This window comes from Leptopilina boulardi, unplaced genomic scaffold (genome assembly GCF_019393585.1).
Source record: "Leptopilina boulardi isolate dan_hultmark-lab unplaced genomic scaffold, ZJU_Lbou_2.1 LbouV2_273, whole genome shotgun sequence".
Classification (NCBI taxonomy): domain Eukaryota; kingdom Metazoa; phylum Arthropoda; class Insecta; order Hymenoptera; family Figitidae; genus Leptopilina; species Leptopilina boulardi.
The window spans coordinates 1,478,112-1,502,744 of record NW_026137833.1 but is presented as its reverse complement, the minus strand read 5'-3'; the positions used below and the strand labels follow the sequence as shown (position 1 = coordinate 1,502,744).

At 27.0% G+C, this 24,633-nt stretch overlaps 3 protein-coding genes across 3 annotated transcripts in view; 2 read left to right on the top strand and 1 right to left on the bottom strand.

The window, feature by feature from the left end:
- LOC127281570 (hemicentin-1) overlaps window positions 1–24,633 on the bottom strand; it is a 384,522-nt gene that overhangs the window by 82,281 nt on the left and 277,608 nt on the right. The gene's annotated exons all lie outside the window — the stretch shown is intronic.
- On the top strand, window positions 7,338–10,233 carry LOC127281583 (uncharacterized). Its single transcript, XM_051305350.1, has 2 exons — window positions 7,338–7,508; window positions 8,976–10,233. Exons 1-2 carry the CDS (start codon window positions 7,476–7,478, stop codon window positions 9,270–9,272), a joined length of 330 nt encoding a protein of 109 aa, XP_051161307.1. The 5' UTR covers window positions 7,338–7,475; the 3' UTR covers window positions 9,273–10,233.
- On the top strand, window positions 18,487–19,702 carry LOC127281580 (uncharacterized). Its single transcript, XM_051305344.1, has 4 exons — window positions 18,487–18,672; window positions 18,872–19,003; window positions 19,118–19,249; window positions 19,478–19,702. Exons 1-4 carry the CDS (start codon window positions 18,616–18,618, stop codon window positions 19,652–19,654), a joined length of 498 nt encoding a protein of 165 aa, XP_051161301.1. The 5' UTR covers window positions 18,487–18,615; the 3' UTR covers window positions 19,655–19,702.

Here is a 24,633-nt window from a genome sequence, read left to right as displayed (position 1 = left end):
GATGATGTTTAGATATAAGCAACAGTATTACATATGGAAAATTTTCCACTTTAATAGAAAATTTTCGACAATTAAAAAAAAATACATTTTATATTGACATTGTAATTAGCGTATTTTTTACATATTAGCAACAAAAAAAAATTATTCGGTTGAATACTGGGCTATTTTTTCGATTATTTCGACAGTTTAAAAAAATACTATATACTTATATTGATATTAGTGTATTTTTTTAAATTAGAAGGAAAAAAAAATTATTCGGTTGACTACTGGGCTATTTTTGATATTGATACTGATTACGTTAAAAACCTTACATTAGACCTATTTTGAATCGTTATTCAACGTACTTTGAATTTATAATTATAATATTACATAAAATTGAAGGTTGCTTTTAAAAAAACATTTACCTTAAATTAGTAAAGAAAATGGTTTAGCTTTTTTCATAAAAAAAATCTATTTTTGTAATTTCAAAAAATTAACAAAAATATATGTTTAAATTTTTTAATTCAACTTGGAAAAGAAGAGAAAATACAGTTGTAAATATATATATAAATTTGCATTGAAAATAAGCTGTAAAATTATATAGTGTCGATGTATATTTCTTTTTCGAGGTTGTGTGTATATTTTCTCTCAACCAACGTTTTACTTGCTGTGATAACGGGTTTTCGTTCGATAATAAAAGTTGACACCATAGAACCGTACATATACACACAGACATGTATAAATAGCGCTTCTTTTGCTTCTCGGGGTACATATAGTATAGTACACGTTCGCGTCTGTCTTCCCAAGGGGGTCACAAAGTTCGCTTTACCATCCGGGAGTTCTACTGCTTGCTGGCAGCAGGTTACCTGAGGGCATGGGTAACTGCTTAGTGCCAACGGGCGCAAAAGACAAAAAACTGTTTGTTGCCGTGATTTTTCCAATTCTATCCCCTGACTATGAATCTCTTTCTCTCTCTCTCTCTTTCATTCACTTTTTCCACGACTTCCGCTACTGCTTCTCACAACCGATAATAATCATTAGATGATTCTTCTTTTATACTTCCTATGTTTTAACTCATTCTTGCCAATGTCTTTCGTTTATAACTGTTATTTCCATTATCGACATTTTATCGATAATTTTTATTTTTACATTCATTTTTAACTTTACATAGACTTTTCTTTTGCATATAGAAAAATTATTATATAGAATTTTTCGTTTAAAATATTTTTTAAAAATTCACTGTTAAAAGTAGGTGTCTATAAGACACATTGTTATTTACCCTTTAAGGTTATGTTATGTTACATTGTATTTTAAGATTTTTTTTCTCTTAGCATATTTTTAACAGTTATTAATATTTTTTCTAACTACGTAACTATGTTAATTATCATATGATTAATTTCTAAAACGAAGAAATTTAATTAAAATAAAAAAAAAGGAATGAAAAAACTTAAACAAAATCCATTAACTGTGTTCATATTAAATAAAAGGAAATTGATAAGTAAGCCATGAATTTTTCATTTTTAAAACTCTTGGATCCCACATCGCGTGTGTAAGAAATAAGCGAGTGAGAGAAAGAAAGAAAAAAGTTGACTTCTTGATGGCGTTGACAATTAATCATAAACATCGATTAGCCTCGCAACAGAATTGTCTGACGGTTGCAAGACCGAAACACAGTAACGATTAATATGTCAATTAATCTTAGGAACATCACATTAAAGGATCAATGCCAAATTTGACTGCTCGCTTATTAACTGAGTCTCCTCAAAATCAAGGGAGTGTGAAATCATCATTAATATTTTACTATACTCGTCTAACCCTTCTCCTCCTTTCTATATTTAATTATACATTTTAAACAGAACATTCCACTTTTTTACGTCTAACGTAAAAAAAAATGTATTATTTAAATTCAACTGAATATAGATTACAACAAGTAATTTATTTCGAATAGAAATTTAAAAAAAAATTAGTTATTAAAAATTAAATTCATTTTTAAGAAAATTAAAATTTGCTCATTAAAATTTTTCTTGATAATTAAAATGAACATATTTATGTAGAAACTGCGCTATATATTTGACTTGAAAATTCATTATTGAGAAAATATTTTATGAAAAATTGCTTTTAAATTGATGGTTTTCGCATTTAATAAAAATAAATTGATACCGAGTATAATAAAAAAAAATGAGTGTATATATAAATTTGAATATATAAAAACAAAAAACCTAGGGAGAGAAAGAGAGTAATGGAAATGGGTATTTCATGTTTTAAATTCTATTTCAATCCGCGCAGTGAAATATAATTTATATTTATCCGGTATTTTGTTATATTTAAAAAAAACACACACACATATATATATATATTGAAATGAAAGTAAATTGTTATTAATTTTCCAAAATAATAAAATATAGTAATTAGCATTTATTAAATTAGTGGTAATGGAGAGATAAGTGGGCATCAGTGAGTCACTTCAGTTATATCTGTAAAATATTTAAAAACCAACTCCTACCAAACTCTCAATATAAATGACGCTTACTTATAGTTAATGTGTTAAAAAATTTAATACATTCGTTCATTTATTATTTCTAAAGGAAATTAAATATAAACCATAAGAAAAGACAGAAAAATTTTCAAATTAAAATATTACTAAGTCTTTGAAAAAAGTGACCCATTGATGCCCACTATATATATATAATGTGATCATCAACGAGAAATGGGACCTTACAGGCAAAAAATTTTAGGTTATGTTTTGCCATATAGTTTTAGTTTGATTAAACGTTCATTTTTAATTATGTAAAATCAAAATGAATATTTTGGATTTAATAAAGGACATATAAACATTATAGTCGTTTGTATTAAGATTTAATCCTCTTTTCGTCTCTAAGGTCCCTTTACTCGTGTAGGCGTCACATATATATATATATTTTTTAAATTCTATATTTTAAAATACGTATATTCCAAATTATTGAAAGTACATTCGAGTGAAAAATAAGAGACAATTTCGATATAGTAAAAATGTCAAATGTGAAATAAAGTCGAATAAAAATAGTTTCTCAGAAAATTGAATTCACCATCCTTCTCAATCCTTTGGCACCTTGAATATCTTCTTTTATCCGTCTGTCCATTTTTGTATATATATATATATATATATAGTCTGCAGAAAACTTTCTACAACTACGAAGAGAGGCTTTACATGGAATGTTTTACAACAAGAGGCCATATAGTGTGATCCTGGGTTTTATTTATTTCACTCGATTCGATTGACATGAAACAAGTGTGCGAGGTAAAGTCCCTCGCTTATCTTCTCACCCTTGTCCATTTCTCTTCACGAGAGTCTCTCTCTCTCTCTCTTTTTCTCTCACGGAAAAAAACTTTTTTCGACTTTTCCTTTTTCTTATGGTCGATTTTATTCATTGTCGAGTATCAAGTCCAACTTGTATCACTTTTGGCAACAAAACGCAATGCTTCCACCAACTAATTGGAAATACTCGTCGTCGTCGTCGCAACAGATTTCATCACTTTCGAGATTCGTTGCAAAAAGTTTTTGATCTCGATCGTCTTCTAAGGGATGAGGTCCACCCAATCGAAGAGTTCAGAAGTTTCGTTGGGTTGGCTGATTATTTGCAACAAGAGAGAGAGTGAGAGAGAGAGAGAGGAAACCTCCTCTATCGACTTAACTTTACTGCTTGAGGATATAGCGAGAGGATACTTGGACAAGTAGTTGAAGTATCGACCTGACCTTCCCTAATGGAGAGGAAGCTTTTCTTGTAGTGTATACGTAGTACTGTGCGAATCACTGTGTTGATGGCACACGTTCCGATTACACCCAAGTCGTGGAGAATCCCAAGTGAGAGAGAGCTATTTCGTGTATTCGTAATGGAACAAAGTTACTTTTGTCAATTCCACACAAACTGTTATTTTTTTTTTTTTTTATACCCAGACAAAACACTATTTATCATATTTTCTATTTTTCTTTTCCTATACAAGTTTTATATGCAAAATTGTCATTAAATTTATAAAAACTATTTTGGATCTATATAGATATATATATGACATTTTGTCAAAATTAGATAGCTACCTTATACGCATTTCAATAGCTCAATTTATACGATAAAGATCATAATTATTTCTTCGTAACTCATCGAAAAAGCCTGAAGCATATACCATATAACATCCAAAGAGATATGTTATATTAAGATTTAAAAATGGCGCGAATTAGACAGCGTAATTTTGCGCTTAAAGTGCCCTATACCAATATGCGCGCTCGGTCTCTCCTAAAAAACAAAGCCGAAAAGTGGTTTCAACTCACGCAAACAAAAACAGGTTTCTTTTTTAAGCATGTTTCGATATACTCTCGCAGGCCCTGTTATATAGCAAAAAAAAAAAGAAGAAGAAAAAAAAATCATCTTGAACCGCCTATTTCGAGTATAATTTAGGCCTTTGAAAATTGGGGTCCTATAGCTGCGGCTTATATACAACATTCACCGCAAAATAGATTATGAAAAAAAGGGTCTACAGCAGACACCAGGCGCCTTGAAAAATTACAGTTTTAACTACACCCTTGTTCTATATTATATATATATATATATATATAGAAGAGCTGCAAAAGAGTGAAAAAAATACATTAACGAAAAAGTTGATTAGAATTTCTTAATGAAGAATTCATTATAGTTTGCATTCTTTCATGACTTGCTTCTTTAATGCTACATTTAATTATCTTAAACAGGAAGATGTTTGTGCCTTTTTTTAAAGTAGGGTTCTTAAAATTTAGCGAAAAATTATAACGAAGCTGAACGATTTAATTATGGGGTTTCATCTTCTTAAGGATGGTGTTATTTATATGCTATTTTTTGAAGGAACAATAGGCTTTTGTAAACGGCTTTTTTTAATAAATATATATATATTTCATTTTGTTTCTATATTTCAAGAATACCTAGTAACAATAAATAATTAATAATAAAAACGATATGATTCAAAATGTATACCAAAGCAAAATGATCACATTTGCAAAAGGTTCTGTGCTTTCGTATTTTGACCCAAATTTTTGTAAAAAGGAAAAACGTAGAATCTGGCTAGAAGCACGTACAGATGTAATTTACAAATAAAATTTTGCTCTAAATTTATCAAAGGCAAAGGAATAGTAGAATTCCGGCTTGAAGGAATACGTACAATTTTAATGTACAAATAAATTTTTCACCCAAATTTATAAAAGCCAAAAATAGTAGAATCTCGATTAAGAATATACGTACATTTTTAATGTTCAACTAAAATTTTGACACAAAAAAAGCAAAAAAAAAAAAAATTGAATCTCCATTGTACGTACAATTTTAATGTATACAAAAAAAATTTTATTATAAATTTATAAAAGGGAAAAAAGTAGAATCTCGATTGAAAGTACTGTAACCTAAATTTTTAATTCTTTATAATATCGTTTTAATTAAATATTAATATTTTTTTCAAAGTAGAAAATTTTTAATTGAAAAAAAAACAATTGCCAATTAAATAAAATTAGCGTTAATATATATGCGTTTATACTCTCTTTTTGTTACGGAATTAAATTAAATTTAATTAAATTGGTATTAAATTAAATTCAATGATTTACTAAAAGGAAGTGTGAAAATAAATCAAATAAGCGAATATATATTAAACAATATAAAATATTCAATCAGAAGGATCAAAATACAATTTGGAAAATTTCGCATAATATTAAATATTAAATTACAATTTAAATTATAAATTAAAATTTCCAATTTAATTTTATATTAGAGTCAGAAATTTAAACATAATTATAAATTCAATTTTATTCAAGTGAATTGATAAAAAAATTAACATTAATGAAAATCAATAAAAGTCACTATGATGAACAAAATAAATTACAAAATGAATAATAATCACATTAGTTTAATTGAAATAAGAAGAAAATTTAATAAATTGTACGAAAAGAAATAAATTAATTTAATTTTTGTTTGCCAATTTCCTAGGTTTTGCAATTTTTATTTGTCTTCTGGTAGAGACATCATTTTTGGTTTCTAACCTCAAATTTTTTAAATAAATGTTTTAAAAAGTGTATTGTTTTAATGCAAAAATAAATTCTTAACCCACTTTTATAAAAAAGGACAGCTTAATCCCAGCTTCACGTATATAATTTAAATGTATATAAAAATGTTGACCCATATTTATAAAAAGAAATATAGTAAAATTTCAATTGGGAATACACGTACAGTTTTAATGTATATAAAAAAAATTTTGCTCTAAATTTGAAAATAGAAAAAATATTGGAATCTTGATTAAAACTTATACAGTTTTATTACATACGAATAAAATGCTTTAAATTTATAAAAAAGAAAAATAGTAAAATTTCGATTGGGAATTACAAATGTACATTTAAAATTTTGTCCTTTTGTAAAAAAAAGAATAGTACACAATTCCGTAACAAATATATAACATACTGTAAGTTATAGAAAGGAAAATAGTAGAATTCCGATTTGAACTACTTATAGTTTTATAATGACAAAATAAAATTTTGTCTCTAAAATTGATCACTGAGTGTAATGATCGATTTATCTATAAAGATATAGAAAAGAACATAAAGATCTTCAATTCTTTTCCATGTTTACGGTTTTGCGTTTTCAATGCCATATGATCGATATACACGCAGGCCTGTCGATGCATATCACATATTCTAAAGGCTGTTTCATAGATCCGCAATACCTAAAGGTTGCTCCACAATACCCGTGTAGAAATGTCCCTAAGCTTCCCAACGTGATTATGGATTCCGACTAGAACCGCGCTAGAAAATCTAGCCTAAAAAAGTCGTACTCGAACCTGATTAGATTCTTGTAAGAAATTCAGACTAGAAATATTTGCTAAGATCCCGTTTGAATTCTAGAAAGGCAATTCAAACTAGAAAAATCTGATTAAGCCCTTACTAAATTCTAGCCAGAAATACCTCGAATTGGACTTAGATTATTTTTCGATGTTTTCTTTATTTAAAATATCAATTTAATTATGTTCAATAAGGGACACAAATATTTTTAAAATGTTCGTTTTAGAAATAATAATAAAAATAATAAATATTAATAATATTAAATTATAATAATAAAATTATGAAATAAATTAAATTTATTATTAAATACCACCGAGTGATATAATCAAAATAATATTATTAATAAATTACATTATTATATATAGTTTCACTTTTTATTTAATTTAAAAATAATATTTAAATTTAAATCGAAAATATCGAAATCGATGTATCGAAGTTTTCAATATATCGATGTTCCATCGTCGAGAATGATGACATGAATGGTGCAAGTCCACATGTCATTTTGTGTGAACCTGAATTTTATTGTTCTTTTGTTAATTAATAATAGAAAATAATGAGAGGAAAAAAAAGCAATCGCGAATGCGTAGCAAACAATATCGTGAGGTGAAATCCGTACGCGCTGAATTAAATAGAATGCAATATGTTCAAGATCAAGTTATGGATATTAACAATTTAGATGACTCAAATCATTTATCTTCTTTATCAGAAGGTAAATATTAACATAATATTATAAATTTAAGAATATTTAATATTAAGCCAACAAACATGAAATATGTACTTAGAATATTAAAAGTAAAAAATATATTGATTGGTTTTCTAACCTCAAATTTTGTCTTTATGTTAATATCATTATTGCAAAGTTTTAATTTTTACTATGATTATTCCAATTTCTTCAGGTAATATTATGATTTCTAACTTTTTTATTTATAATTCTGGTTAAAATTTGTGTTAGTACTGTTTGGAGGTTAGGAAGTTCAATTAGAATTCACGGCTGTAATAAATAGCATAACGGGCGTTTTTAACTCTACAATTTCAAAAACACACACGGAAGAAAGGACGTTGGATCTTTATATAAATATTGTTTTTGGATTTATTAAATATTTATTAATTTTTATTTAATAATAATCGATTAAAGGGAGCTAATAGGGTTCTAGCGAGAACCCTTTACTTCTGGTAGGGAAATCGCAGGGATATCCCTGCTAGATCCCTACCAACATTCCTCGCTGGCGTCGATCGTAACGAAAAACGCCGGGTCCCGCCTAGAGTTTCCCTTCCCGAACCCATCTCGCAAAAGGGACGCACAGCGAGGTCCCTATTAAAATCTAACTCAAATTTCTGCACGGGAATGCAACATAGCAAAATTAGTATAATTCAAATAATTTGCAAAATCATAGAGAATATTTATAATTTTAATAATAATGACCTGTTATTAATATACGAAAAAAAACTCTGTATATTAATACAACAAATGTACTATTATAGCTGATTTGTAACAAAACGGAGGTATGTATTGAAAATTTACATTGTTTCATGTATGTAATTAACATCGGGAATAGTATAGTGAAATTCACAGTATCTACCATAATGAAATTCGTATTAGATAGTATTGGATGGAACGTCACCTGGTTTCCTATTAAATATATACATATATATATACGTATATTGCATATACATATAGAACCGAAATGGCATGAATTCTAGCATTCTAACATAATTACTGAAATCGCCTCACTCAACGGAATGCTTCGTAATAATACTAGTTCCTGAATTACGAACGGAATCCGCGAATAGCCATCGAATCGCAATTATTCTATCCCACAACGACCCAACACGAAGGTTGCGTGCTACTTTGGATTTATATATATACAACCGATCGCAAATAGTTGGTATTCAATTAAAAGCATTTTCCGAGTAAACAGGTAACCGCTCTCTATACCTTTTTGGCAAAAATCATAAAAACCAATATCTCCCAATTGTTTTTGCATCAAAATTAAACAAAAATTGCAGAAATATTTAATGAAAAAAAACAAATCTTTATAAATATTATTATTTTTAAAAAGTAAATTATTTTTTTAGTTTTTCAAAAAAAAATAATGAAAGGAATAATAATAATGATTATAATAATAAGAAAGGAATAATAATTTTATGATAATAATGAACCCCTTTTCATTTGAAGGTACACATTAGAGAAAGAGAGAATTCTGGAGTCATTAGAAGCGACAGAAATGAGAAGTCTGATTGTGACGTGACTAGGAAGAAGAAGTTGGTGTCAGGGAGTATAAGAATAAAAGAAATAATAACTGAAGGTTTTAAAAAAAAAAGCAAAGGAGGAACTAGTCGTTGTCATTCGTCACTTCCGCTAAATAAACCGGGATTTCTTCCTTTCGTCGAGAATAGAAAAAAAGAAATCTGCTTTGTCTGTATAAGTACACATTGGCGTTCTTTTATTCTTTCTTCCGGGCTTTTTCTTTAATCTCCTCTCTCTCCTTTCCTTTTATATATCCTCCTGACCTTCGACCTATACACTTCCTTTTCCGACTTCTTTCGTATCGCAGAGTCCTTCACAACCCCACGACCCGAATTGTACTAGAACCCCTTATGACGCCTTTAGCCCTCGCGAATTTCATAAAAAAAAAGAAGAGGATATATAAATTTAAAAAAATAGAAAAAGGAACGGTTTTATTTCCTTTTTTTTTTGAAAGAGGGCAATTTTTTAAACAAAGAGATTCTTTAATGGATTTGTTTTGATCGCGGGAAATAAATAGGAAAACGTATCTATATTTAGAAGTAAGAATAAGAAAATTTGAAATTTACCTAATGGATTGTTTTTCACATTGCGGTAGAAGGAAAAGTTTTGCATCTGTTTTAAAAAAAATTTTAATACTTTTACGTTTGTTTTGAATGACTGAAAATTTATGTTTTTCACGACGAATGTTTTCATTGGTATTATGCGTGTAAGATGATTGAAATGTTTTAGAATGTAAAATTCTATTTAATTTTCGGGTATAAACGTCATTACTGACTTGGGATAGTTTTTCGCCTTTTTCGTCAATATTTAAAACTCTAAGTTTCATTTTTGGATTCATCAGGATGAAAACTAGAAATCACTATCAACGGTTGCTACAGAAACCGCTTCCATAGCAATCGTTGCTAAGGTTTTCGTTGCTATGGTAACAATTGCTGTATAGTAACCGCTACCATGGCAACCGTTGCTATGGTAACAATTGCTATAGCAAATGTTACCATAGCAACTGTTGCCATGGTAACAGTACAGTTGCTATAGAAACCACTTCCATAGCAACAGTTTCTATGGATACCGCTACCATAGCAACCGTTGCTTAACTATATCAATTGCTATAGTAACCGTTGCTATAATAATTATTATAATAATAACCATTGCCATAAAAACAATGTCGAATCATGATGAAGTTATCTTTAATAATTTTGAACCCACCAATTTGAATTTATAAATTTTTTTAACAATACAACTTTTTTGCAACTATTGTGAAATTTTTAAATATTAGCATTGTTTTAAAAACAAAAACCGCACTTTATATCGCAAAATATTTCATTATTATTTCTATATTAGCCCTGATTTTGCAGTAACAAATTTCATTGTTTATACAGAAATTTTTCTGTCAATGGTGAGGTAACAATGTAGTATATTATTTCAAATACAAAAAAAAAATTAAAAGATTTTTAATAAAAAAAAAATGTATAGAACGTAGAATATTCAGATAATGATACGCTGTTTGCTGGTTTTATTATCACTGAGCAAATACTTCCATTCAAATTTTTTATACGTATTTACGAAAAGAATATGTTTTATATTATTCTATATAGATATATACATATAATGTCGAATAAATGAGGTATTTTTTTTTATAGTATAAATATGTGAAATTGAAATTATGGAGAAATAAAAAAAAAATTGAAATGTATATGTGATGTATGTACGATTTAATTAATAATACTAGAAATTTTATATTTGATGTTAATGCTCAGCGCTTTTTTAATTAATAAAAGCAGCTAATAAAAATGTTTCTATTTTTGATTTTAAATATATACGACAAGTCTGACAAAAAATGGAATATTTTCATTATTACAAAAAATCCATTCTAATTTCATAATTAAAATAGTTAATAAAAATCAAGCTTCCATTTAATTATAAAAGAAATTAAAATATTTTTTACTGCAATACTTGATTTATTAACCAACTTATTATAAATAAATATATACATATATATATTTCCCAATGTGTATATATTTTTAATTAATTCATGTTTGATGAATATAAGTTGTAATTTAACTGCGGATTTTCAATAATAACAGAATAAAATTTAATTATTTTCGTGTTTCATTATCATCAAATTAAACCTCGAATTAAACAATAATAATTAAAAAAAAATGAAAAGACAAATAAATAAAAATTAATTTAAAGCAATCTTATAATAAATGAAAGAGTAAATATATAAAGAAAAAACTAATCAATACAGGAAATTATAAATATAAACTTATTATCATTCAATATTTAAATTGTTATAATTATTTACTATTTTCATTTATTTAAATAGACATATCCTATATAATTCTTTAATTTTACGTTGAAAATCAGGTTCATTAATTATACATTATATTCTTTCGTCGAAAAATCTACGAAACTGATATTAATTATTCTATACCGGAACTTGCCTCCTGTAATTTAAGCAAATTTTTTTCTCCCTTTTTTTTAGGTAGAGATTTTTATAGAAAAAAATAATTTCTGCATTAAATTTCGCTTGGGTTAAAAATTTAATGTATTACAAATTTTAACGTACAGTGAAAAAAAAAATTATTTTGAGAATAAATGTTGAAATCAGGAATTGAAATTTCATTGATAATTGAAGATAATAATTTAAAAGTACGTACAGTTTTAAAGTAGGAATAAAATTTTGACTCAAATTTTTAAAAAGGAAAATAGGGTAAATGTCCCAACTACTGTGATGTAAAACTCAAGACCGACTTTAATGATAAAATAATAGAAGTGTAAATAAAATAATGATTTATTTCTTTTTGTTAAATCACTATTAGTGTCTATTAAAATAGAAACGATACTTTAAACTTGAAAAAAACTAATATATATTATTAAAAATATTAACTTTTTAAAAAATGGCATATGCTGGTATTACTGCAAATTTGCATGAATTACTGTGAATCATGTGCACCAATTACTGTAACGCAAAAAGCGTTGATTTAGAGGTTAGGTTGACTGGATAGATCACAGTAATAGCAGCATGAGAAAAATATACGCATGCTCTAATTACTGTGATAGGTTCAATTGAAAATTAAATAACTAATTTGATAATAGTCGAAATATGCATTTTTAGTGGATATAATATCAAATATCATTAGGAATAAGTTTTAAAGTCATTTTGAAACTGTTTTATGTTCTCAATTACTAAGTTTTACTAATTTTATAAAAATCGCAGTAATTGGGACCTTAACAGTAATTGATACACTTACCCTAGTAGAATTTCAATTGGGGAGTACGTACAGTTTTAGTGAATACAAAAAATAAATTGACTTAAATTTATAAAAAGTACAATTTCGATTAGAAGTACGTATAGTCTTAAAGTATCACACTAAATTTTTTATCAAATTTACAAAAGGGAATTGAATAGTAGAATTCCGGTTTGAACTACATTTATTATTTAGTTTTAATGTGTTACAATAAAATTTTTCTGTTTCTAAAATTGATTGAGTTATAACGATCGATTTGTTTCAAATGCAGAAATTATTGGTTCAAATAAAATATGCAAAAATTATTTGGTTCAAGTAAATATTTATTTGATAATAATCAAGTAACCAATCATTTGAACCAAGTAATTTTTTTTCAGTGTATAAGGTTATTTGAAAAAAATAATTAAAACATTTTTATTAATAATAAAATGATGATTTTGTAGGTATTACTGCCCATGTTGTACTTTGAAAATTACAAGTGTTTCAATTTAGAAGATAGTTGAAAATAAATGTTAAAATCATAACAAGAATCGAAATGTCATTGATAATTGAAGTTGATAATTTAAAGTTATTGAGTCATGTCTTTTTTTTTCTTGTTCACAATAATTTTCGATGACTAGATAATGAAGAACTAAGGCTGCGTGACTGGCAGTTTTGTCGCATTTAGAAATTAAGTATTTTATTCTCGATATAATTGGATGCTGTAAAAAGAAGATGCACACGCCTCAGGGTCAAATCTGGGGTAAAGAATCTCTTTGAAAACAAAAGGAAACGAAAGTAACAACAAACCAAATAAAAATCAAGAAAAATCTCTGTGTAGTCATTTTATTATATTATGATTGGTTGTTTCCTTGACAGACATTTTTTTTTTTTTTGCTTCTCATAAAAAAACATTTAAGAGAAAATTTCAGTTTTTTAAATATGTAAATTTTTCATTTTTATTATAATTATATTTTTCGTTTTATTTTCAATTATATATATATAATATAAAAAAAAATTATAATTGGCGCCTGTCTTTTCAGTTAGTTTTATAATTTTTTAAAAACTTTTTTTTTTTTATCAAATTTTAACAATTATTATTTTTTTAATAAATTATAAAGCAGCTTTTTTTCACAAAGCATAACATTTTAATGCTCGAAGCAACAACCCTCGGTATGGAACAAAAAATAATTTTTTGCCCAATGATGTATTAAAAAAAATACTGATAATATCTGCTATTTTTAATGTTAAATTATTATTAAAATTTAGTTAATATTAAATAAAACAAATAATAAAGAAAATAAATTGATATTCGTTGTTTTCATTCAATGGTTTGTTGACAAGAGAAGAAAAAAAATAGAATAATAACTATAGGTAGAAAGGGAAAATTTGATAGGAATATATAATAAGAAAAAAGAATATAAGTTCCTTTGACAAGTTCCTCTCTCGTGAAAGAGAGAGAGAGAGAGAGAGAGAGAGAGAGAGAGAGAGAGAACGTAAAATTAACTTTTCGAACTCTCTGGACCTATAGAGGTAGCCGTTGAGGATAAGTTGTAGGTATATCAGAGAGGACAGGGCTTCCAGCATCTCGAAAGACTTCAATTCTATCTCGTGGCTGTTGCGGCTGCCGAGTCACGCGAGCCATCAAAGATTCAAAGCCCTGAGGGGCAGCAGATGGTCGTCACGATGCCCTGTGAAAATTGGCAACACCGCACATACATATATAAGCTTTGCATTGGATTTCTGTGTTGTTGACGTTGCATGTACTACTTTGCAAGAGTTGAGAGTATGTGGCAACACTGTAGGGGGGCCTTTAGGCCCGAGGCGGGTTGCCTGCGTGTCAAGAACCGGCTGGCCCCTGACGCCGCCATTGTCTCGGTTCTCCAGAGTTGCTTGGTGGTTTCCCTCTCTTTTTCTCTCTTCCCCTCTCACACTCCTTTCCACACAATACTAAGTTGCCCCTCGCGCCTTCCATGAAGCATCTTTGGTTTCCCCCTCCCCTCCCTCTTTCATCTCTCTACGGTCGACAAGTTCCTGCATCATTTCTGGGTCCATGCCCCCTCCATGAATTGTGATTACACCGCGTGCCAAAGCTCTGACCCCTTTTAATACTGAGCGCAGAGGCGAGTGATCTTTTAAGGCCCCATTACTCTTGGAGAAATGTCTGCTGATCCGAGAGAGAGAGAGAGATTGAAAAGTAACGTGACATCTTCATTGAGTTTGTTATTTTTTGTCATTTCTTGCGATGTTTTTGAAAAGAATTTTTGTCCTTTTGTTAATTGTATTGTTAAGTGGGATTTCCTTGGAGGATATAGAGTCACAGATTTCGAGAGTTTGGGAGTATATTATTATATCGTGAAGACAAGTTTTCAAAATAGAAAATATTTTCTTAGGATCATTTCAATTCATGATGCGCTATTTCTCTTTTTTTTGAAATAGGTCCTTATTTTTGATTTCTTTTAGGAATTATTATTTGTTGTACTTTAGGAATTATTATTGTTCTATATTTCAAAATTGTTATAATTTTTTAAAATGTATCTAAATTTAGATTAATTTACATTATAGAGGAGGTTATGTTCGTTTCTACTTCTAGGCTTTTTCATCGTTATGCAACAAGTAGATAAATTTGGAAACTGTTTTTTTTAAAGCAGTAGTTGTCCGCGAGTTTCCCCTCTAGAGATTGAATTAATAAGGTTATGTTCTTGGTTGGTTTTCATTGTCCCAGCTCGACAAAATCCCTGCTCGGCATTTGTCATAATTCTCGTCAACTACCGCACCCTGCTCTAATGATAATTTAGTTATTTTTAATTTTAACAATAAACCCAGTGTGCACGATAGTAACATGCATGTAACAGTTCCATAACAATTCTATGAAAATGGCCGCTTATTCGTGTAACATGTTACTGGTAAATGAATGTTATGTAACAATTATATACCAGTAACACGTTACACGAATAAGCGGACATTTTCATAGAATTGTTATAGAACTGTTACATGCATGTTACTCGTGTACACTGCGAAGTCACTAGAGCAGGGTGCGGTAGTTGACGAGAATTATGACAAATGTCGAGTGGGGACAATGGCAACAAACCTCTTTTCTGTTTCTGGACATTTCGATCGTTACGCCACAAGTGGACAATTTTGGAAACAGTGTTTTATTTAAAACATAACTTGTCTGCGAGTTTCCACTCTAGAGATTGAGTTAATAACTATTAGACTAGAAAACAATCGTGTGAGTCGTGACTTAGTTGCTGTTTCAGACGTTTATCACAAAAACGTGTAAGACTGATTATTATATTATCAATAAACTTGGCCATTATTCAGTAGTAGTTAATTCTTTATTCGTGAGAGTAGATAAATTTATGGCGTTTCCTGATAATCAATATTTGAGCAAATATTTCTCTCATTTAACCTCAAATTCTTCATTTATACTATTATGTCGTTTTTTTTTACTTTTTTATAAAAATTGTTACTTCAAGCAAACTTTTTACATTTTCTTAGCTTAAAATACTCTACATTTTTTATAAATGATAATTTTTAATATTTACGTAAAAGTAAAGGCCTAAGCAGAATAGCTTTACGAATATGAAGCATAGGTTAGAAAAGAATAGATATAATATATTAGTGTCCTTTTTTATCTCATGCATCTTGCAAACGAATTTCGCGAAGCTATTGTGCGTTGGCCCTAAGAAAGCAATATTAAGAAAAGGTTGGGTAGCAAAGGATCAAACGTTTCTGATTGGCTCGCAATATTTTCGGAAATATGACGATCTAATAAGAATCTATCGTCACGTAGCAATCCAACCTTACTTTTTATCTCTTTCAAATTCTCGTCCATTTTCACAATTTTTACCAGACGTATTATTTTTATTCCCCCTTCTTTTTAATAATTATTTCTGTTATTAACCTGCTTATCCAACTACTAAAGTGTAAAAAAAACATTATATTATATTCTCTAAACATACATATTTTGTTAACAATATATAAAGAGATAATATAATGTAACTGAAAATTTCAAAATATTTCAACTTTGTCATTATCTCCACTGAATTTCACTATAAACTATTTCAATTCTCAAATTATTAAATAAATTAAATTAAATAATTATTACAGCTTTTCATTTATTATGAGTAAAATTTGCATCAAGTTAATTTAATATTAAACAAGAAAAGTTTATAATAATAATAATAATAATTCAAAAATTATTCAAAATATAATCTAAATCAAAGTTTATATAAAAGAAAACTTCTATAATTAAAGTTGAATTAAAAATTTTTATTATTAAAAAAAGAAAGAATTTAACGTGCCAATAAAGACATAAAACTCCTTAAATTTATCTCTAACAATATAATAATGTAAGTCTTTCAAAAAAGAAATAACAAGTTTATAATATTATTGAAGTGACGAGTTTTCGAAAGTCGGAAGTACCTTTTTAGAACCACTTTTGTAAGAATTTTATGGGAACACCTGTCCTTTTATGAACCTATTTCCTGTTTTAAAAAGAATTCTAAAGAATATATATAGGTTTTCTGAGGATAAAATCAGTTTCATAAAAATTTTTTAACTTCTTTTTAAAAGGAAATAATATTCATTTAATTTCGAAACATTAATTAGAGGAAAAAATTAGTTTTACTGAAATTTTTATTTATGCAGTAAAATTACATTTCGAAAAAATCAAATCGAATTTTTTTTTTTTTAGAAAAGAATAATTTATTTAGCTCTATTGAGATATTTTTTTTAAAATTTTTAGCCGTAAAAGAGTATTTAATAAGAGCTTATAAAAATAATGAGAAGTTTAGGGAATATTTTATGGTTTAAAGCATGTTTTAGAGTTGAAAATATATTGCTACATGTACATATCCGACCTCGTATATATATATACACTTCTGTCGTCTTCTCACAAGCTTCAACTATGACTTCTAAACGCAAGCTAAACTCTATCTATAGTCTATTTTATATGCCGGAAGCATCGATGCATTCACCGGATGAATCGCTTTGAAAAAGGTAGCAAGCTATGATGCAATTTTCGCTCTTTCTTTGTGCAACATGAAAAAGCTTTTGGATATCGAAATGTTCTAACGTTAAAATTCTCAATGTATTATCCATTTAAGTAATAATTCAAATTGTTATTTCCTTTAGAAATTATAAATACATGAAAATATAATAATTCCACAATGTATTGTAATATTTTATTAATCTGAATATATATAATAATTAAAAATAATACTAATAATGAAGTAAAAATTGTAAGTTACTCTAAAAACTATAAACATGATGAAATTGTGTTACGTATTTTGTATGTATATACATAGCTTCTTACGTTACAGATGAAGGAGCCAAAAATTTCACATTTCAGACGTTCTACTGTAGTTCTCCATTGTGGAGATACCATTATTTAGGATTTAAATCCCCCACGACTAAAGTACAATACACAACTAATGCGCTGCATGGAATAGAAAAAGACACGAGTAGATCTGTATCCTTTTCAATCGTATTTCTAACAAAGAGGTTAGAAGAACGCATTTTGCGTTCAGGAAAAAAATGTTTTATTTTATATCGAGTCTATTGATAATAATTTATGTATTGGTGAATTACTGATACAGGAAAAACAAAACTTTGAAATAAACAACAATAAATTAAATAATGTTAACTTATTGTTTTCATCGCAAATAATAAATTTTGAAAAATTATTTTTACTTTATTTTATCATATCGAAATATGAGAAAATTTTAATTATTATTTTATATACCTATATGGCGAAATGGAACTTAACTTTAATAATATAATATTAAAATGCTTTGAATTTATTTTCGTAAATGAGTTTTTGCAGTAAATGAGATATATAATATTATACAAATATATATATATATATATATATATATATGTTATTTGATAATTCCACAGAATACGATCTAATAGGAAAATAATATAATGTTAATATGAAATAATTGTTGTTGGAATATTCATAATAACGACATAATTATCTCGTCAGTTTAATATAATTAAAAGCAATGCATTTGGTGATCTCTATAATTTCCCAGGACCTGATTCCTTAATAAACATAAATATACATATATAGAATATATGATTAAATAGAATAATAACAGTTCTTTTAAAAGTATTTCGAGAGATAAAAAATAATTTTTTTGTTTGTTATCAGTTGTATATATATACTTATAGGGATATAATGATTATTTAAATGATAGTAACTGGTTTACGATGACAGTCGAGTTAGCGAAACTAGAAGTTTTCAAATAAAAATATATGCACAGTTAATAGTACAAGTATTCTTAAACTTGTTGAAGCGGTCTTTGAGAAATAAAAAAAAATTTCAAATTATGTTTAAATTTATATGTCTGTTGTTAATTATTTTTGCAACTAGGATCAAAGGACAAGTAAGTAATTTATTTGCACGGTTTTAGTTACAGTAACAAAAATTTTACGCGACGTGACATATATTTTTTTTTATTAACTTTCACAAAGGGTCGATGTAAAAAATTTTATCTCCCTCAATCAAATAATTAAAAAAAAGTCCTAGGCGTGTTGGAAAATTATATATTTTATTAACCTTCTAATAGTTCTTAAATTTTTTAGTTGTATCCTCTGACAAATACATTTACGGTAACCAACTATGAATTACAACCGAATAATAATTTTCTACAAGTTTTACAAAATGGCTTGATAAGGTGGACAAAGACAATTGCACAAGATACAAATGAAATAAAAGTAAGATTATTTTTTTTGTTAAATAAAAATTAAAGAAGTATAAAAATAAATAACAATATTAAATATCATGATGGTATTAAGAAAAAGAAAAAAATAACTTCTATTACAATTTAGGTTTATGTCCAATCATTGTCTGTTCAACAACTTTTGCCAGCTGGAGATTTGTGTAATCCCACATTTTTCTTTGACTATCTTAGACAATTGACTGCTGTTTTATCGAATGGTCGATCTTGTCCAATACAAACGGTGGGTAAAAAATGTGTTTAGAATTTTTTTTTTTTTCTAATATTTATTCGGCTAAAATAATAATTAATAAAATTTATTGCGCACACAGTTACACTGAAAATAAAAATTATTTATTTTAAGTAAATATTTATTTGATAACAATAAATTAACTGATTATTTGAATCAAATAATTTTTTTCTCTATTATCGAATTCATTGTACGTTCAAAAGATATTTTTATTATTTACAGGGAACAACAATCAATATATTTAAACCATACACGGAAAATCTTATGTATCCCAAAAAGTCGTGTATTGGAAACGAGGTTCTTAATTTTACATTATATGACAAACTAAACAAGTTAAAGTTAATTTCTTTAGAAGTAGAATTAACATCCAATGGTCAAGCGTGTGGTAATTTTAACTGAAATTTTAACCGTGAAAATTGTAGTGAATATTTGTATAATTTAAATATATATATTTTTCAACAATTAAAAAATTTTGAATCCAGTAAAAATTTTACCACCCGGGGGAAATTGTTTAACTTTTTTTTATAACCAAAATCTGTAAAAAAAAAAGTTTTTTAAATTTATTTAATTTTTAATTTTTTAAAAAATTAATTTTTTAGTTAAAATTTTCCTTTTAGTTAAAATATGAATATTTTTGAATGGAGTTTATTTTTAAATTAAGAATAAAAATGATAAACAAAAAAAAAAACAGTAAAGAAATGCCTATTTTTCACTTTCAGAAAAACGTGTGTAATTTTTAGCAGTTGCTAATAGTAAAATGTGCAATTAATCGTATTTATAATTTCAAACTGCAAGAAACTCATAATGAGATAAAATAATGCGTATAAATCAAAATACATTTCCTTTATTTTCACGTGGTTCAAAAGATTAATTTAAACGTAACACAATTATATTCTCATTAAGTGCGTTTATCATTAATCTAGTTTAAATGTGTTTTCTACTATATACATATATATATATATATATATATATATATATATATAACACTATATGTATAATATGTATAACTATACTTGAATGGGAAAATATTCAAGAGAAATACGAAAGAAGGAAACATTTGAGTGAGAGAGAGAAATTTTAACATTAGTTATACTCATATATAAATTGGGACAATTGTATTTCTTTCCAGAGAATTTTTCTTAGGATTTACTCTCCTCATTATGTAAAACTTCTTTTTTTCCCCACGCCCTGATTTCACCATTGTTTCACTTCTCGTTAGAGTCGTAACTGATATTTTATTGTTTTTAAGAACAGGAACTGTGAATGTCATAAAAATATCATAGAATAGAAAAATTACATTTGTAATTTAATTAAATAGGCTAATTGTTTCATAAGATGGTTAAATAGGATTTTTTTCAATTACTAGTTCCTATGAAATATAAATTAAGAGTTTTTTTTTTATTTTAAATCTATTTTCCATATTATAATTTTTATTGTTTTCTTTGTCTTCCAAAGTTTTCCAATACAACACTGGATTACTAACGATTTCGATTTCTTTGAAGGTATGTATATACATTGTAACAAATAATACAAATACTGAACTAAATGTATTTTTTTTTGAAAAAGGGGAAGCAAACAAGAATTATAAGATGTAACATCTGCATTCTGTCACGTATTTCTCATTTTATGACGAGACCATTCACAAATGTTCGGAAATATTCAATAATACACGATTTAATTCAGACAAATCTGAATTCTAGTATTGAATTTTTAACAATTATTTTTATTTTTTTTACTGCAATAATTTTTTTTTGTAATTTTAATTTGAAATTACCGCGCGTGTAATCGATATATAGTCATTTCTTTGAACGATAATCGATTTTATTTAGAATACATAACCTCAAAATTATGACCCCACTACTTTGTATATATTATTTATTTATTACACCTCTCTTATTTTTTTTATAAAAAGAATTAAAAGTTCCACATCCATATGTGAATTTTACTTAATACATGCGCTTAAAATTTATCTTTAAAGTTTTGTTTTCATTGGATCAGTAATTATCAAATAATAATATCAATAGACTCGATATAAAACAAAACTTTTTTTTTCTTCACACCTTACGTTTCTGAACGTAAAATACAACACTGGTTGCACATATTGAATTCACTAAATCAATTACTTCGAGTCACTCGAGATCAATCAATTCACAATTAGAAAACAAATCCAACAATTGCGTGTAAGCACTCGTGGGATTTAAATCTTAAATAATAGTGACTATGCAATGGAGCGAACTACGAGTAGAAGATCTGAAATATGAAACTGTTGTATCGTTTTCTTTTGTTTAATTATCGTTAAATATTTTTCAGTAAACAAAATATTTAGAATATATTTTTGTAAAGCATTCCTGGGATTTAAATTTCAAATAATGGTGTTTCTGCAATGAAGAGCAACCAGTAGAATATCCGAAATATGAAACTGTCGGATCGTTTTCTTTTGTTTAATTTTCATTAATTCCCTTTTAGTAGACATTTAAAAATTTTTTTTATAAATAACAAAAATAAAATTTTGGTATATGGAAAAAAACATAATTTATTGCAGTAAAAAGCGATGCTATTTTATATATATATATATATATATTTTTTTTTTTCTACGAATCATAAATTTGAACAATAATAAAGTTTTTACTGTTGAAAAATATTAAAAACCTTTTTGTAAGTACAAGTAGCAAGTGCTTTTCTCGGTAGTGATTTCTGATACGTAATTTATAATATCGGGCTGACCTCGGGCGTCTGTAACGCCTTCCACTATTGCAACCAGCAAGTCCTCGTCGAAAGTGCAACGTGCAGATCGCATCGTGATCTCTTTTTTTTTTCATCTCAGAGTGCTCTTTAGGGTCAATTACACTCCAGAAACTTGAATCTAAGGAACACGTTCAAGGACAACTCGCTTGGGGCAAATATACTTTATTTATATATGTCACTTGGACCATATTTATTTACATGTATATTAAAAAAAAATATTCAAATGAATCTTTGATAAATAATAATAAAATAATAATAATAAATAATAATCACAGATATGAACGTTTTAACTGTTAGATGCAAAAAAATCACGTGTAGCGCTTTCTCGGTCTCACAGACCGGGAAATAAAGTCCCTAGACAGAGCTTTTTAACTAATATTGGATAATTTGTTACTATTCTGTATAAAGAGGTAATTTCTTTGTTTTGTTCTCAAATATTTTTTTAATATACTACAATACTGTTTATGCAACTTTACAAAATTGCCAAATAAAAACAAAATTCATTGAAATAGAAAATATCTGTAGCAAAAAAAAAAAAAAATTTCTCTAAAACCAATATTCAAAACATAAGCAAAATTGACAAATTTTTTTTTTTAAATATTAAAAAATAATAAAGTTGAATAAACATACATTTGTTATAAAATTTGTTCCATAAAATTCAAATTCAGCAAATATTTAATTTTTTAAATCATACCACATACCGTATTGTAATTTTTCCTTCTTGAATGTTTATTAAAAAAAAAAAAACTTCACTTTATTTAAAATCAACTGCTAACTTATATAATATTATATTTATCCACATATATATATATATAGCTACAATATCAATATTTTAGTTTTTTACAAGCCCGAAGCAAATTTTTCCGCAATATTCGCCCGTATTTTATTAAAGTGACGCGCTAAAAGTTTAAAAAAAATAGTAAAAATTACACTTCAATAAAATGATCAATATATCTCTATTTCTGTGCCATAACAAAATTTATCTTCAATTTGAATTTTACCCTCCATATACGTTCATTGTCCTATATATTTTATTTTCATTTTGCGAATCAATTGCCCAGTGCAATTTTTTTTTCACCTTTTTCAACACTATTACGCAACATATGGCGTTCTTTGAAATTAGCCACGAAAAATAGGGAAAAAAAGAGATTCAAAGAATAACAGAAAAATAAAATAGAATATAGTCTATTTAGTTAAGGATATATATATATATATATATATATATATATATAAATATGTTTGGAACAATAAATGAGGGAGTCAATAAATTATTATTATTATTTGAGCAATGGGATATATATTTTATGCGCGTGTGTGCGATCTGAACGGTAAATAATCAATTCTTGTATTCTTTGTATAAGACCGCGTCACACTTTCATTGTTTGGGCGATTTTTGATTGAGAGAGAATGGGGGCCTTACTCGCCATCAGGATATTTCTTATATATTATATAGAGGAATATTTACTCTACAAGTCAACGGTGACCCTTTTGTCCTGTTGCGCTTAAACGGCAATATTCGAGGGGCTGAACGAAAGGCGATTTTTCAAAAATTCAAGTCAGTTTACATCTGCCGACGCGATCCCCTGTTATGTATTGATTTAGATATTAAAAGTAACGTCAAATGAAATGGAATTACTAGTTCACAAAAAAAGAATGAATTGAATTTCGTTTAAAAATTCTTATATATTTTTATGATTAAAGTATATAATTGGATTTGAAATAAATAATAATAATAATAATAAATAACTATTCACAAATGTTAGGAAATATTCAATAATACACGATTTAATTCAGACAAATCTGATATCTAATATTGAATTTTTAACAATCATTAATTTTTTATCAATTATTTTTATTTTTTTTACTGCAATAATTTTTTTTTGGAATTTTAATTTGAAATTACCGCGCGTGTAATCGATATATAGTCATTTCTTTGAACGATAATCGATTTTATTTAGAATACATAACCTCAAAATTATGACCCCACTACTTGGAATATATTATTTATTTTTTACACCTCTCTTATTTTTTTTATAAAAAGAATTAAAAATTCCATATCCATGTGTAAATTTTACTTAATACATGCGTTTAAAATTTAACTTTAAAGTTTTGTTTTCATTGGATCAGTAATTACCAAATAATAATATCAATAGACTCGATATAAAACAAAACTTTTTTTTTTCTTCACACCTTACGTTTCTGAACGTAAAATACAACACTGGTTGCACATATATTGAATTTACTAAATCAATTACTTCGAGTCACTCGAGATCAATCAATTCACAATTAGAAAACAAATCCAATTGCGTGCAAGCACTCGTGGGATTTAAATCTTAAATAATGGTGACTCTGCAATGGAGAAGTAAAATCCTACAAGTAGAAGATCTGAAATATGAAACTGTTGGATCGTTTTCTTTTATTTAATTCTCATTAATTATTTTTCAGTAAACAAAATTTTTCGACAGCGACTTAAATAAATAAAAAAAATTTGTATTTACGAAAGTTTGAAATAACCAGTGACAGTAAAAAAGACAATCTGTAAATTGTGAGGATAACAAATTAACAAATGATTTTATTAGTGATGAGCAATAATTATTACTTTTAATGTGGTGTCAAATTGTACAGTGGTAGGG

Bases quoted from the DNA above. Each gene is read 5' to 3' on its own strand.
- LOC127281583 (XM_051305350.1), top strand. From the start codon at position 7,476: ATGACTCAAATCATTTATCTTCTTTATCAGAAG. The intron at 7,509-8,975 runs GTAAATATTAAC...TTTCATTTGAAG, and splicing joins TTTATCTTCTTTATCAGAAG to GTACACATTAGAGAAAGAGA.
- LOC127281580 (XM_051305344.1), top strand. From the start codon at position 18,616: ATGTTTAAATTTATATGTCTGTTGTTAATTATTTTTGCAACTAGGATC. The intron at 19,004-19,117 runs GTAAGATTATTT...ATTACAATTTAG, and splicing joins AAGATACAAATGAAATAAAA to GTTTATGTCCAATCATTGTC. The intron at 19,250-19,477 runs GTGGGTAAAAAA...TATTATTTACAG, and splicing joins GATCTTGTCCAATACAAACG to GGAACAACAATCAATATATT.